Below are 15,483 nucleotides of genomic sequence, written 5' to 3' on the forward strand. Positions count from 1 at the left end.
AAAGAAGGATTGAGTGAGACCAGCTCAGGCTTACCAGGCACTTAACCTTTGTGGAAAAACACATGGCCTGAGGTTACATGGCTACGCAGTGAGTCATGCAAATTCATCACCCTTTAGAGATGTCATTGAGAACATAGATCTAATGGAAGGCTTTGGGGTTTGGCTCCGGGACAGGCCTGGCATTCAAGGAGCACATAAGATAGCAAGCTGCCTAATAGAGTGAGTCCGGAGCTGTTGGTTTTACCTTCTCCTCTTCTCTTTACCGTCTGCACGATGTTAAAGGCTCTCTATATCATTTTTAGTGAGTGGTATACCCTAAAGCAGAGGTGGGCAAACTATGGCCCATGGGACCATCCTGCCTGGCTCTTGAGTTCCCAGCCCCTCCTCTGCTGCCCTCACCCCCGCAGCCATGCCAGCGCTCTGGTGGGGTTGGATAAGTGTGAGAGTCCTGGGGGGCCTGTCAGGGGGCAGGTGGGGTTGGATAGGGGGTGGGGTCCTGGGAGCAGTTAGGGGCTGGGGGTCCTGGGAGGCAGCAGTCAGGAGACAAGGAGTAGGGGGGTTGGATGGGTCGGGAGTTCTGAGGGAGGCAGTCAGGGGGCGGGAAGTGGGAGGGGTCGGATAAAGGGCAGGGGCCAGGCTGTTTGGGGAGGCTCAGCCTTCCCTACGCGGCCCTCCATACCGTTTTGCAACTCTGATGTGGCCCTCGGGCCAAAAAGTTTGCCCACCCCTGCCCTAAAGCCAAGACTGTCAGGAAGCACAGGCATATCCTGTGAGTGGCAGGAGTAGGGGATGCAGACCCATGTACTAAATTGCATTTGTCACTGCATGCACCACTTCTCCTGCACTCTGCGCAGTACTCCACCTCTGCTGGACAGGTCCTTCGAGTATTCCAAACCTCTGAGCAGCTCCAAACAGCTGCTGGTTCTTAAACTCAGCCTGCCGCCGAAATATGTCCTTCATGTCCACTTTAAACTGTCACTCTTGCTCTCAGCCCACCAGTCCACTAGGATTGGAACCTGTCCCCACTCTGTTAAAGGTTTGAACTCAGCAGGTGGAGGGTGATCAAAAGGTGGGACCATCTGATGGCTGTTCGGAGGTCTGTATGAAATGCATTTGCTGGCCTTTGTCCAGATCCCACTGGACAGGTACCCACATCACAAAAGATCTTAGCCAAAGCCCCGGACCTCAATGAGCCTTGAGCCAGGTCCACAGTTGCCACCACATTTTGAAGTAATTGGCTTTCTCGCAAGAGGCTGAGGATTGACTGGGCCATAGAGGTGTAAGCATAGTGTGAAGTACCATGTCTGGGGGTGGGTGGCAATGTACAGATGCTCACCAGGCTGCTGTACCTGTTCTGTGGATAAATAGAAAGCTTCAGTCACCAAAGTTGTAGCCTGATACCTCTCCCCTGCACTGCCACTTCAAAAGAGGAAATAATACGTAAATCACACACAGTGTAAATGCCCTCAATGCTGTTTATGGTGCACTGACCCATGGCAGCTCATTCTTGTGACAAGAAATGGGATTAATGGCTTTGATGTCCTGGAGAGAATCCCAGCAGAGGTGTTCGCCTTGTTGCAGTGATTACATGGCAGGGATGTCTGTTGCATGTTTGGTTCTGGTGGTAATAGCCAATTATCTGTGCGCAGAAAATAGCTGCATGTCTTAAATGCTACAGACGTGCTGTGTCAAAGAAGCTCTGCACGCATCCGTTGTCCACAAACACAGAAATCAAGTCCTCTTTAGAACCATTCGTTAACACCGAATAGAAATGCACAGAGGTTTTCTTCTGTTTGTTGGTTGGTTTAAATTCTAGGACTGAAAATATCTACTTCTCTTTAGATTGTTCCCAAGTACTGTATTCTAACAGGAATGGAAACCGGTGCATGAGATCACACTGTGAATATGGCAGTGTGAATGTGAATCTGTTCTCTATGGGTAGTCTGTCTCCCTGTCACTCGGGCGGGCAAGGCAGGAGGTTAGCTGGGAATAGAGACAGCCAGTTCAGGAAGATGGTGTGACTTGATGTCATGTGGGCAAGCTTAGTCAATGATCCTGGTCCAGATTTTTAGCTGATATAAAATTGGTGCAGCTGCATTGAAGTCAATGGAATTACAGCAGTTTACCCCGGTTTGTGATCTGACTCAGATGAAACAATTCTGGGACTGCCTGGTGGTGTGTGGTGTTACTGGGGTTATAGTAGCACAAGAGGCTCTTTGTCCCTTAAGAGTCCATCAGCTCCTACCACTTTTTATCCTTTGCCTGAAGTCATAATCTTTTGTGTGGGATGTTGTAACAATTTCCACATCAAGAACTGATATCACACGCACACACTGTGACCTCGTGGATAGAGTCCAGAGCAGATACGGAATCTGTGTCAGCATCCAATCTGTGATCCACAAACATGGTCTGCAAATATAAAGTGGATAGCCGCAGATTTGCAGGGCTTTAGATATAAAATTTGGATCTTCATCCATCCGTGATCTGCAAACATGGTCTGTGGATAGCCGCAGATTTGCAGGGCTCTACTCCTGGAGGAATTAGCAGCAGGGGCAATGGAGAAATAAAAATGAAAGCACCTGCCTTCAGCCAAAAGAAAAGGAGTACTTGTGGCACCTTAGAGACTAACAAATTTATTTGAGCATAAGCTTTCGTGAGCTACAGCTCACTTCGTCGGATGCATCTTGATCATGATGCATCCAATGAAGTGAGCTGTAGCTCACGAAAGCTTATGCTCAAATAAATTTGTTAGTCTCTAAGGTGCCACAAGTACTCCTTTTCTTTTTGCGAATACAGACTAACACGGCTGCTACTCTGAAACCTGCCTTCAGCCAGTGACCTTGGACATTGTTATGTATTTGGTTGTCGTGGTAATAGCACCTTGTTGTTGCTATGGCAACTGAGTTAGATTATTAGGTGATAGCCCAGCCAGTTTTGGCTGGTTTGGTTAGTTCAGTGTGTAAAAATAAATGGTTGCTTTCATGGCTCACAGCTCTCTGTGTCTCAAGTGATTTCTTCCTAAAACTGCTGCTCCTAAGGATATAACAGATATCCCCAATATGGGGGAATTGACTATACAATAGCACAGGGGCGGCCAGACTATGGCTTGGGAGCCACATGCAGCTCATTTACCGTTAAAGTGCTGCTCGCAGTGCCCCCATGGTCCCCCCCATTCTCCACTTACTAGACTTGGGGGAAGCTCAGGACCTCTGCCTTGCAGCGGGGTGGTGGGGTAGGTGCTTCTGCCCAGGAGGGAGGGGGTCTCAGGGCTTCAGCAGGAGTGGGGCTGAAGCCCTGAGCCCCAGCAAGTGTGCCCCAGTTTTTGAACTTCTGAAGATTGTTGTATAGAGCTTGGAGGGTCAGTAAATTTGGCCACTCCTGCAATAGTATATGATAAATAGTGAGATTTGTTTCAAATTAGAATTTTTTCCCCATCATATTTTTCCTAAGGGCCCCAGTGGGTGTTAGATTCCTTCGGGAGTGTTCTCAACCTGAGATAACCAGATACAACACAGTGACGGTGAGACAATTGAATTCTCTGCTTCTCCTGTTCCCATAGGTTCTCTTGGCCTGCAGTGTGATAACTACGGCCGGTGCAGCTGCAAACCCGGTGTGATGGGTGATAAGTGTGACCGATGCCAGCCGGGGTTCCATTCCTTCTCAGAGTCTGGGTGCCGAGCAGGTGAACAAGTGTCGTAAGTACCTGATATGAGCTATAAGGGCTGGACTGGCCTCTCCAGAGCTTTGCCAGCCTTTGTGTGGAGCCTGTGGTGGCTGGAGACAGTTTATTCATGGGCACTGTGCATTGGGTAGCATGGTATTCCTAGTGATGGCACCTCTCTCTGATCCTTATTCCTAACACTGTGGCCATTGCCATCCTAGAAGTGGCCATGAGGACAGAAAGTGAAGTGCTCATTAATAACACTCCAGTGCACCTCCATGCAGAGCTCACGCCCTAACGTGTCTCCCTCCCAGAGGTGAAACACCCCTGATCTTCACTGACTCTGGCGGCTCACGTCCTGCAGTTGCTTATGTACTCTTATCCTGATCCATCTGGAGTACTGAAATTCTAAGACAATACTTTCAAAGCTGATGGAAAGAGATGTTTGGACACCATGCACAATTAACCTGTGGAACTCTCTGGCACATGATATTGCAGAAGCCACACATTTAAGTGTTCAAAAGAGTATAGTGATTTATTTGCACAAAAAGAACATGAACAGTTATAGTAAATAAATAAAACAAGCAAACCCTGCCTACAGGTGTGCTGCATAGCACTTAGCATAATGGAGTGCCAATCCTGAGTAGAGCCCTGCAGCACTGCCACATGGCAAATAAATACAACAGGGACATAATGGCTCATGGTCCTAGGCACAACCCAGACTTGAGGAGACAGGAGTTAGGAAGAAACCTGCCTCCATGGACAGGTTAATTCAGAATTGTTCTTATGGGGTTTCTTGCATCTTCCTCTCACATGTCTGGTGCTGGCTACTGTCAGAGACAGGGTGCTGGACCTCAGATCTGATCCAATGTGGAGTGAGTTCTCAACCTGGGGGTGTGAACAAGTATCCGGAGCAGTGACCAGCCTGCTGTGTCTATATTATTAAGCAGGAGGGGGTCCCAGCTAGACAGAGGGCAAGGCTGAGAACCACTGTTTCTAGTACAATTCCTGTGTTTCTAGTACATCACCATGTACCACCCTCGGTGGGCCAACCAGGCTAGACCATGTACTTGCTGTGTATACTGAGCTGTTTACATATATCCACGGTGGTGATTGAGCTGAACTGGAAGTCAATCCAAGACGCTTTCTTTCCTTCTTAGGAGTGCTCAGTGTGACTGCGATCCAGCTGGTAGTGCGGGACATTGTGTTTCAGGTCACTGTGTCTGTAAGGCAAGCGTCTCGGGAGAGCGATGTGACAGGTACGTGCAGGAGCCCTTCACTTCTACAGAGCAGGCTTTAAAGGTCCCCTTTCAAATACAGACTTTAAACCCAAAGGGCTCTGCTAATTAGCACATGGCTCCGGCGTAGGAGTAGGGGTGCGAGCCACCTCCATCGGGTGCAATTTCTAGTCACAAAGCCTGTTGCCCCTCATGTTTCCAAGAGTTCGGCTATGCCCTTTGCCCTCAGGTGTAGAGCCAGACCATTTGCTTTCAAGGGGCTACCAATGGGCCCAAAGCCTTGTGTGGTTCCCATTAGCCATTCCCTTTGTGAGGATACCCAGTATCTCTCTGCCCAGGTGCTGGGTCACAGAGTATCCTGGGGGCGTGGCAATAGCATCACCTGACACAAACAGGAGCAGGGCACTGACTGATCAGCAGAGCCTAAGAAAATCCCCTAATGTGTGTGTTAAAAAGTGCCTCTGGATGAGTTCTTCAAAGCCAGTTGCACCATCACACACCCAGCAGGGAGCTATTATTCCTCCCAGCCCTCTGGAGCAAAGCCATGTCCAGGCAGGTGAAGCTGCATAGCAAGATCCACCCCAGACCTGCTACAGTACATTCCTCGGGTACGTGCTGTGCTCTAAAGCTGCTCCCTTGCCTGGGATAGAGAAGGACAGAGGGCTGGTGGGGGAGTCTGCACCAGAGGTGGTGAATCACTCTTGTTTATGAAGAGCTTTTACATGGGGGCCAGGTTTTTTCAAGTGCTCAGCACCCACAAGTGGAGCCAGAGAGCTCAGCACCCAGCATGTGCTTTAGAAATTCTGGTCCTGATTGGGGGTTCTTGAGCTCTTCAATGTACGGCCTATGTTGGGCCTTTGGGAAGAAAACTCCTTGTGGCTCTGTAGCAGCTGTTTGGACAATGGATGGTTGGTGCTGGGGGGAGGGGTTGGGGTGGAAGACTTCTGAGAGAACTTGCGCACGGCTAGTTTGAAATACCTTCTCTGCAGCTCAGTTGTTCCTGGCATTGTTGAGCGCAAAAGGACAGCGAGTGACCCTCTGGCTGTAACCTCTGCCAAGAGATACATATACTGACCGCTGCACTCCGAGCCATCAGCTCTTGGGTGGCCAGTGGGTGCTTTGTGCTGGTTGGGTTTCATGGGTGTGTACAGGGAGGCTCACCCAATACAGCAGGTGAGGTGACACGCTGTGTGTGACACCAGGTGTTCTGTGCTGATGTAAAATGTACCGTAAAGCCCAGTGGATTGATGTAATCTCTTTTGCAGGTGCAAGCAGGGCTACTATCATCTGGATGCAGGAAACCCTGAGGGATGTTCCCAGTGCTTCTGTTATGGTCACTCCGCCATGTGTGCCAGTGCAGAAAATTACAACATCCATAAAATCACCTCCACCTTCCAGCGAGGTAAAATCTTTCCCCTCGTGTTTGCATTACTGCATTACCTTCCCATAGTGTTAGCACCTTTGTGTATGTTGCCTGCTGGGACGCTGTGGCTCTGTTACCTCCTGCTTTACGGCGTGTGTGAATCTTTCTTTCACATGATGTTCCCTGGTGGGGATGGAGAGATTGAAAACCGTCCTGCTAGACCAACCTATCGCACAGAGACCAGTTCTCAGTGACCACCCAGCCTCTCTTCCAGCCAGCCGGCTCTCTTCATTCATTCCATGGAATGCCTGAAGAATTTTTCCTCCTTTTGTGGACATGTGTTTTACTTAAATGCATGGAGAGCAGCACATGAGATGTATGCAGATATTCAGCTTTCTACTCATGGTTGCCATTGTCACCTCTCAGATATGCATTGTCCTGTGTGGGGAGGGCAGCCAGACATTTGTTTTTAAAGAAATCAGAAATCAGATCCTCAGCTAGGGAAATCAGCACACTACACCAACGTACACCCACTGGGGATCTGTCTCAGGGTGTATATTTATTAAGTAGCAGGAGACGTTTATTCGATATAGTTTCTAATTCAGTTGTGTGTCCCCTTTGATCTCATCAGAGTGCCCTGTGGCTAGCAGTTCTGACCTCATAGCCGCTCAAGCTTCCCTTTACAGCATTTACTCATGGGCTGATTTACATATCATAGAAAGCCATGTCTGAGAACACAATGTCCATCTAATTCCATCTTCCTGCTCTTTGGCATGTGATCCCTGCTGTGAGCACGGATATTTCCAGTCAGAGACAGCTAGCGTACGAAGAACTTGACTGCTGACTGTGGTCAAGGTGTTCCAAATGTACGACGTGAGTAAATGGGTAGTGCTGGCCAGAATGTTGCCCTGGGGAGAGTCAAGGAAGAGTGGAAGTGTGCAGGGCAGAAATGATTGATTACAAATGACCTTCTGACTGCCTTTCCTTTTGCTTCCATTTCCTGGCTCTGATGGCTGCAAACGGTTTTATTTTCCCTTCTAGATGCTGAGGACTGGAGAGGAATGTATGCGAATGGGTCCCCTGTACAGCTCCAGTGGTCTCCCCGCCATCGGGATGTGTTTGTTACAGCCAGGAGATCAGAGCCCACCTATTTCCTGGCGCCGGGTATGGAAGTGTGCAGAATGTGGGAGACACGTGTAGGGAAGCAGCCAAAGGAGGAAGCGCCATATAATGAAACTGAGCTCTGCAAAGCTGCGTTCAGTGCTTAGCACAGCCGTGACCTCACAGACCCCTCTCCTTCATACTGCTGTGCTCACACCCAGGCACACCCGGGAAATCTAGCTAGAAAAATACCCTAGAATAATACAGACTTGCTCAGTCTCATGACACCTGCTGGCTTGCTGTTGCTGTGCTTGGATAATTCATACTGATTAACAGCTGGGGGCTTCCCTTTTTCATGACTCCCGGGGGTGGGGGGGAAGGATATTGGTTTTTGAGAGAAGAGGGAGTTTACCGATTGCACTGCAGAAGGAGTGGAATTCCTGGTGTTCATCTACTGGCTCTGCCTGTCTCTGGCAGGACTGTGTGAGCTAGCAGGGCCTGGCATGAAGGAAGAGGGGTGGGGTCTAGACAGCCCATTCTGGTCTGGGAAGCACATTTGATGGAGAGAGGGCAGGCAGTAATGGTTGCAGGGGGGATGTGGGAGTGTTTTTCAAATATGAGGGCTTTTGGATGCTCTTTACCGGGGCCCAGAGTGAGTTTCAGCAGCGGGGGGTTGGACTGGATCAGGGCACTTGACACTGGAGAGTCAGTAAATGCCGGGTCCCCAGATTCATGGTTCAGGCTGGTGGTGGGCATCACAGCAGATGGGATACTGGGACCTTCCGAAGTGTGGGCTCCGGGGTATCCCCATGCGTGGCACGTGCCTGGGGCTGGTCCCAGGAATTAAGACTTCCTAATGGGAGAATTTGACTCTTTAACCTTCTCCTTCTGGGTCTCTTATGTCCCTTCACAGCCAGATTTCTTGGGAACCAGCAGGTGAGCTACGGCCAGACCCTATCCTTTGATTATCGCATGGACCGAGGGGGTCGTCGTCCTTCTCCCCGAGATGTGGTCCTGGAAGGAGCTGGCCTACGAGTTACCACCTCCCTCCTGCCTCATGGGAAGATCTTGCCCTGCAGCATCAGCAAGACATATACATTCAGGTAAAACAAGAGGATGTTGGGGCTCTCTCACCCCTCAGCGACTGCAGAGCAGCTGCCTAGTGACTCAATGCCAAAGATGTGCCATAATCACTGAGGTTTCTGGATAGTCTGGCTGCCAGACCCACCCTAACCAGGTAGATTCCCTGTGGTCTAGTGTGTTGGACCCTTCACAAACGGGAGGCTGCAGTTCAGTTCCCAGTGCATGAGACCATCCATCCCTGGGGAGGCTGTGAGGCCTGGCACTTAGTCTGTGGGACCCCAGGCGTTCTGTAAGCAAGAGAGGCTGGAGTTGTTGATTCCCAGTGTGCTAGTGAATCGGTCCATCTCCAATGGTGAGAGTGACACTCATGTTTGTAGCTTGGGCTGGATGCTTTCCCTGCCACTGCAGCTCACCCTGCTTCTTGCCTCGAGGTGCTGTGGGGTTGACTGCTTCAGTGGCAGGTAAGGAGGAATCATATGTGTCCTCTATCAGGGCTCCTTAGCTGGGCTTTGTCCCATGTCAATAACACTCTGCAAGGGCTAATCATTGGTGCCCAGGTTCTTTCTGTTCCAGTGGGAGTTTGGAGAGAGCTGACAGCAAGATGCTCTTCCATTTTATTCCTTGTTTCTCAATTTCTTTCACTTTCGATATGCAGACTGGATGAGCACCCGCACAGCGGATGGAGCCCCAAGCTGAGTTACTTTGAGTATCGCAGGTTACTCGGAAACCTGACGGCCCTTTGGATCCAAGCCACATATGGAGAATACAGTGAGTGTAGGGGAGGGTTGAGATCTGGGGAGATCATCACATAGCATGTGTCATCTTCAAAGCACTGTATTAAACTTCACAGCACCACTGTGAGGTGGGTAAATCTTTTAGATGGAAAACTGAGGCACAGACCAGTTAAGTGACTTGCCCAAGGCCATGCAATAAGTCAGTGGCAGAGTTGGGAACAGGAAAGCCTTGACTCCAAGTTCCTTGCTGTAACCACTACACACATTCTCTGGATATAAGTGCAGTGTTCATAGAAAACACCCGCTAGTCTCTGGTACAGACACAGTCTTTAGAATGCCTGTTGTCATGGCCCTGGGGAGGAGTTCAGGGTGCAGCTGCTTGCTGTAAATGCAATGTGTTGTGTTCTCCATCAGGCACTGGGTACATCGATAATGTCACCCTGGTTTCTGCACAGCCGACCTCTGGAGCCCCGGCTCCCTGGGTGGAACGATGTGTGTGTCCTGCTGGCTATCAGGGGCAGTTCTGTGAACGCTGTGCTCCTGGGTACAAGAGAGACTCTTCCAACCTTGGGCCTTTCAGCACTTGTGTGCTATGTGACTGCCAGGGGGGAGGAAACTGCGATCCAGACACTGGTAAGGAAAACCACAACCATAGCCAGGAATTTCTGGGTGCTGCCAGGAGTGCCTGTGCACTGTGGCTAGAGCTGGGGGAAGGGAGGTGTTGCTGCGGGACAGGAACCAGGGTTATAGGTGAGGATGCTGGGTGAGAGGATTGCCATCAGAAGAACCGCTCCCAGAAATGTAGGTGGGACAGTTTTGTACTGAAAAATGCAGTTTTGTCAAAATCTTAATGTTTGATGGGAACCTCTCAATCTTGATTAAACTTTCAATAGGGAAAATCTTGTTTCATTTTGATGTTGAAATGTTTTGTTTGGACTTTTATATGCTATTAAAACATGAATTTTAATAGTAAATCCAATGACCTGTATTTAAAATTTTAAAATAAAAATCCACATGGAATCAATAGAAATTATAAAACCAAAGCTTTTTTACTTTATCAAAGTGTCATGTTTTTCCCTCGTTGAAATAGTGCATTTCAACAGTCCTGAATTTGAAGTTTTCAGAATTTTTGTTCTGCAGGAAGTTTTAAAATTGCGGCTCTTCATTCCGATTCAGAATGCAAACCAAGTTTGGAATGTTAGAAATTCCAGCAGAACGGAAATTCCATTTTCCCAACCAGCTTTTGTCATGAGGCTGCAGAGGATAAAACTGGGTGATGGGCAAGGTGCTGGGTACCAGGAAAAAGTGCTGGATTCTGGGCAATGGTGTCAGGTGCCTGGTACACATGCCTATGTTTTTATCAGGAATGTCTTATGCTTCATAAGGCTCTCTGTGTTCTGTCTAGGTGCAGAGCTCTGATTGTTACAGTCAGTTCTAAGGGCTGGACTTTCACTTACATAGCCTGAGTGTCTAGCTCTGCGAGCTAGCTGTCTAGATATGGTGCATTGTAACATGATAGCCTGTTATTGACTGGAGGAGTGATGTGGCCCCAAGTTAAGGAGGACTGTGTTGAGGAATGGTGCCAAGTCACACACGTGCTGCAGAGGGGTTGCCAAGTTATAACGTATGGTATCTGGCTACAGGTGGTAGTGTTGGGTTATGAGGAATTGTGCTAGGTGGGTCAGTACTCTGTTCCAGGCAGGTGCTGACTCACGTGGGATGGCACAGGTGGTAGGAGGTAGCCTGGGGTTATGAGAAAGGGTCTTTTCTTGAATGTACAGTGGCAGTGCCAGGCTGTCAAGGCCTGCACCAAAATACAGGAACCATGCATGGCCAGATCTGCACTGGCTGTTGTGATACCTTTTTGTGTCTTTCCCAGGAGACTGTTATTCAGGAGATGAAAACATGGATCCCAACACCAGCTGCCCATTTGGTTTCTACGGGGACCCCTGGAATCCACAGAGCTGCCGGCCATGCCCTTGCAGAAATGGTCAGGGCTGCTCAGTGGCACCAGGGAGAAAGGAGGTCGTTTGCAATAACTGCCCTCTGGGAGTTACTGGTAATGGCCTCCCTCTGGTTTACCTGGAGATTTGTTTCCTTTCTAGGGTTCTTCTAGTCTCCTGCAGGACAGCAGGATAGGAAAGTGTGGTATAGAGAGAGTTACCCTGTCCTTTTCCATTGACTGTTACATGCATTCCCAGAGAATGCCCTAAGATCTCTCCCTAGCCCCTGGTTAGTACAGAGTGGGATTGTGATGGCTGCAGTGTGATTGTTTCTGTACAGCCTGGCTAGCCGATCTGTCTCCCACTCTGCCTCTTTGTTATTCTTTATTCTGTGTATTCCCGGTAGCACAGAGTGGCCCCAGCTGAGATCAGGATCCTGTTGTGCTAGCTGCTGTACATACGCACAGAGAGACAGACCCTGCCCCTAGAGCGCTCACACTGAAAAGACAAGACTGGCAAAGGGGGGAGCAGGGGGGAAAGAGGCACGCTAAGATGAAGTGCCTGGATCCAGGTCACACAGCAGGGCAGTGGCAGAACCAAGAGCAGATCCCAGGTCTCCTCTGTCCCAGCGCAGTGCCCCTGTCAGTCAGAATAGGCTCCCTTTCAAGATATCACTGCCTACCGTTCCTTCCTTTCCCTGGAGAGAGATTGCTGCTCCCCTTCTCGCCCCTCATCTGGGATAGAAGGTGACTTGCTTTCTGGGATGGTTTGGGTCAAAGGCTCCATGGAGCTAAATCCGCTTCCCCTAACTATATGAGGAGGGCAAGTTCCCCTCCACGAGAAATTCATTGTCCTGCAGGTCCCAGCAGGGCGTAGTGCAGGGACGGGCAAACTTTTTGGTCTGAGGGCCACATCGGGTTTCCGAAATTGTATGGAGGGCCTATTAGGGGAGGCTGTGCCTCCACAAACAGCCAGGCGTGGCCCAGCCCCACCCCCATCCGACCTCCCCGCTTCTCACCCCCTGATGCCCCCCCAGGGGACCCCTGCCCCATCCACCGCCCCCGGTCCTGCTGCCTCGACTGCCCCCCGCCGCCCCATCCAACCCCTTCTCTCATTCCTGACTGCCCCCCCGGGACCCGTGCCCCATCCAACCACCCCTTCTCCCTGTCTCCTGACTGCCCCTGGAACCCCTGCCCCTGACTGCCCCCCGCCGCCCCATCCAACCCCCCCTCTCCTTCCTAACTGCCTTCCCCGGGACCTCTGCCCCCATTCAACCTCCCTGTTCCCCGCCCTCTGACCGCCCTGACCCCCTATCCACACCCCCAGCCCCTGACCACCACCTCGAACTCCCCTGTCCTCTATCCAACCCTCCTGCTTCCTGCCCCCTTACCGCGCTGCCTGGAGCACCAGTGGCTGGCAGCCGTGCCGCCCGGCTGGAGCCAGCCACACCACCGCGCAGCACAGAGCACCAGGTCAGGCCGGGCTCTGCAGTTGCGCTGTCCCAGGAGCTCGCAGCCCTGCCACCCAGAGCATTGCGCTGCCGACACAGTGAGCTGAGGCTGCGGGGGAGAGGGAACAGCGGGGGAGAGGCCAGGGGCTAGCCTCCCAGGCCAGGAGCTCAGGGGCTGGGCATGAGGGTCCCGTGGGCCGGATGTGGCCCATGGGTCATAGTTTGCCCACCTCTGGCATAGTGCCTGCGTCCCCTGGCAGTAGGGGGAGGGCAGCATTAGATGGGGTTTGGCTGCTGCTTTGGGGCCCTGTAGTTCTGGAGGGTAACTGGTCTCTCTCTTGTTTGTCTCCCCCTCCCCAGGTGCTAACTGTGAACTCTGTGCTGATGGCTATTTTGGAGACCCCTTGGGCGACAACGGCCCTGTGAGACCCTGCCAGCCCTGCCAGTGTAACAATAACGTCAATCCCAGTGCTGTAGGGAACTGTGATCGGCTGACGGGTGAATGCCTGAAATGCCTCTACAACACGGCTGGCTTCTCCTGTGACCAGTGCAGGGACGGGTTCTTTGTGAACCCCTTAGCCCTCAACCCAGTAGAGAAGTGTCAAGGTAGGAGTGTAAGCCAGAGTATGCCCCAGTGTGAGTGAGTCTGCACTGGAGAATATGCCTGTGAGTAAACACATCCCTGTGTGTGTGTGAGTATCAAGGCTGGGCATGCAAGTCCCATGTCAGATAAAGCCTGCAACAGTATCTGGATAAGCCCCACTTGAAGGGGGGTTGGTTGCTGCAGAAGAGTGGGGGCAGGTGGGGATGCTGGGGTGGTGAGGGCTGGCCCTGCTTGCTCTGCATTCTGAGGGACAGCAGGGCAGTCTCTTGAATTCAAACAGGAGAGGCTGTAAATGGAGAGCAGCCCATATATGGGGCATTGTAGGACATGGGCCCACCAGACATTCACCACAGGATACGGTGGAAGCCGTGCTTCCATCCACTGTATCTGAATGGAGAAAGGTTAGACTTCATCCCCCGTCTCCCCCCGCCGGCCATAGAGGAGGTGGTGGTAGGTAGATGCAGCATAGGCCATGTCTACCCAGACCACTGGCGAAGGGTTCTCTTCTCACCTTCCTCGTGGAGGCTTCTGCCCTGCCCATTAGGCCCTGGCTAAATGTAATTAAAGCCTCATATCTCTCAGTTTGTTTTCCTGTTTACCCTTTTCACAAGCCTTCCTAACCCTTCATGGAGCCATTTGTGGGGCCACAAGAACACAAGCTCCAGTGTTCTCATGATGTTCCATCCATCTCTCCAGGAGCTGAAATACCAGGAGGAGACCAGAATCTTGTGATGTCTCAGGCCCCACAAATGGCTCCCTGAAGCCTTACAAAAGCCTGTGAGGAATGTAAAAGCAAATATAAATACTGAACCCAATGCACACTCCTGCTGAACAAGTTGGCCCTGGAGAATGTACATGTTTGCCTAAAAGACGCTAAGAGTGTGATCCCTATGTGGGGGCGGGGGCGACAGAGAGAGCTGCTGCTCTGTGAGAATGCAACTTCCATGATGCATAAAAGTGACTGCTAATTTGCTGTTTGACTCCAGTGCTTTGCTTGATTTCTGGATGGCTCACGTTAAGACTTGGGCGCTTCCCAGAGGTGTTGATTTGTGTCTGCATATGGGGAGTTTCCATCAGCAGTGTATCGTCGAGGAGATCAAGGGGAAAGGCCCTGAATTCCTTCAGCATTTTCTGAGGCTGCTGACGGCTCTTTCAGGGGCTACAACTGTGGGGGAAAGAGGGATTAAGAGGGATGTGACTGAAGTGTATATACCCAGAGAAGAGCTAGGGAAAGCTACTAGACTGGCTGGTGAGAACAACAGGCATAGAAACTGAATCTGAAACAGGAGCCTGGTCCTGAGGGTATGTGCTGAGAGTATAATTGGACAGGGAATGGACTCCCAAACCTGATACTAATGTTGTGATGCGCTTTCATAGCACCTTTGATTTTAAAGGGTCCTAGCCAGCTTTTCACATGTTCTGTACAAGAGTCACTTCCTCCCCCACTGAAGCAGCCATTTCTTGAATCCACATTCAAGAAGGATTTCACAGTGAGCAGCAATGTTACACATTATTTTAGGACAAGTCAATAATACTGTGTCCAGCTGAAACTTCCGGGGAGAATTTTAGGTAGTTGGAATATAATGGCTAGGAAACTGAGGCTAGGCCACAAGCCCAAACCCCACATTTTAGGTCCCATAAAAAATGGGAGCTCCAGCAGTACCTTGTTAGCGCAGTGCTGATTCAGAGGCAAGGCTGGTATAAATAACCAGCCTGGCTCCTTGTAGCACCGCTGATTTTCCTTGAGGTTCCCCATCAGCGTACGAACCAGACCTGAACTCCTTCAATATGGAGTTATAGATATTCAGAAGCAGTCAGCATTCAGGGGAACAGTGACTCTAGCAGCAGGGTAGGGTGGAGTTCATTGGTCTCTGTTTAGCCCAGAATGGGAGGTGGGTATTGGGTAGACAGGTCAGACAAGATGTAGGTTGTTGTGCATCTTTGAAAACCAGTGCAGATGTAGAAGTGTGAAATCCCCGCGGAGGCAGATGGGAAGATGTTCTGGCGAGGACAGGCACATGCTGTTATGCGAGCTGCTGTGTTTCCTTACGCTCTTTAGTTCTCAGCGTTGAACTGATTTGTGGCTCCTTTTAACCCTTTGCTTTCTCTGCAGCCTGCAACTGCAACTCGGTAGGTTCTGATCCCCTGACGTGCAGAAGCGATGGGAGCTGTGTTTGCAGGCCAGGATTTGAGGGGCCCAACTGTGAGCACACCCAGTGCCCAGCCTGCTACAGCCATATGAAAACACAAGTATGAATCTATGAATCTATCAGAGACTGAACCCAGTAGCTGTCAAGGCTAATCCA

The 15,483-nt window shown here is 50.6% G+C and overlaps 1 protein-coding gene across 1 annotated transcript in view; it reads left to right on the forward strand.

Annotated features, from left to right (window-relative positions):
* Window positions 1–15,483, forward strand: part of LAMC2 (laminin subunit gamma 2) — a 45,478-nt gene that overhangs the window by 14,231 nt on the left and 15,764 nt on the right. Inside the window, exons 3-12 of the mRNA XM_038412684.2 lie at window positions 3,560–3,695; window positions 4,822–4,920; window positions 6,165–6,301; window positions 7,304–7,426; window positions 8,277–8,466; window positions 9,102–9,214; window positions 9,595–9,813; window positions 11,060–11,239; window positions 12,934–13,179; window positions 15,291–15,427. Of these exons, the coding sequence (XP_038268612.1) occupies window positions 3,560–3,695; window positions 4,822–4,920; window positions 6,165–6,301; window positions 7,304–7,426; window positions 8,277–8,466; window positions 9,102–9,214; window positions 9,595–9,813; window positions 11,060–11,239; window positions 12,934–13,179; window positions 15,291–15,427 (1,580 nt within the window). The remainder of the gene's footprint in view (window positions 1–3,559; window positions 3,696–4,821; window positions 4,921–6,164; window positions 6,302–7,303; window positions 7,427–8,276; window positions 8,467–9,101; window positions 9,215–9,594; window positions 9,814–11,059; window positions 11,240–12,933; window positions 13,180–15,290; window positions 15,428–15,483) is intronic.

Source organism: Dermochelys coriacea, chromosome 8 (genome assembly GCF_009764565.3).
Source record: "Dermochelys coriacea isolate rDerCor1 chromosome 8, rDerCor1.pri.v4, whole genome shotgun sequence".
Lineage (NCBI taxonomy): Eukaryota > Metazoa > Chordata > Testudines > Dermochelyidae > Dermochelys > Dermochelys coriacea.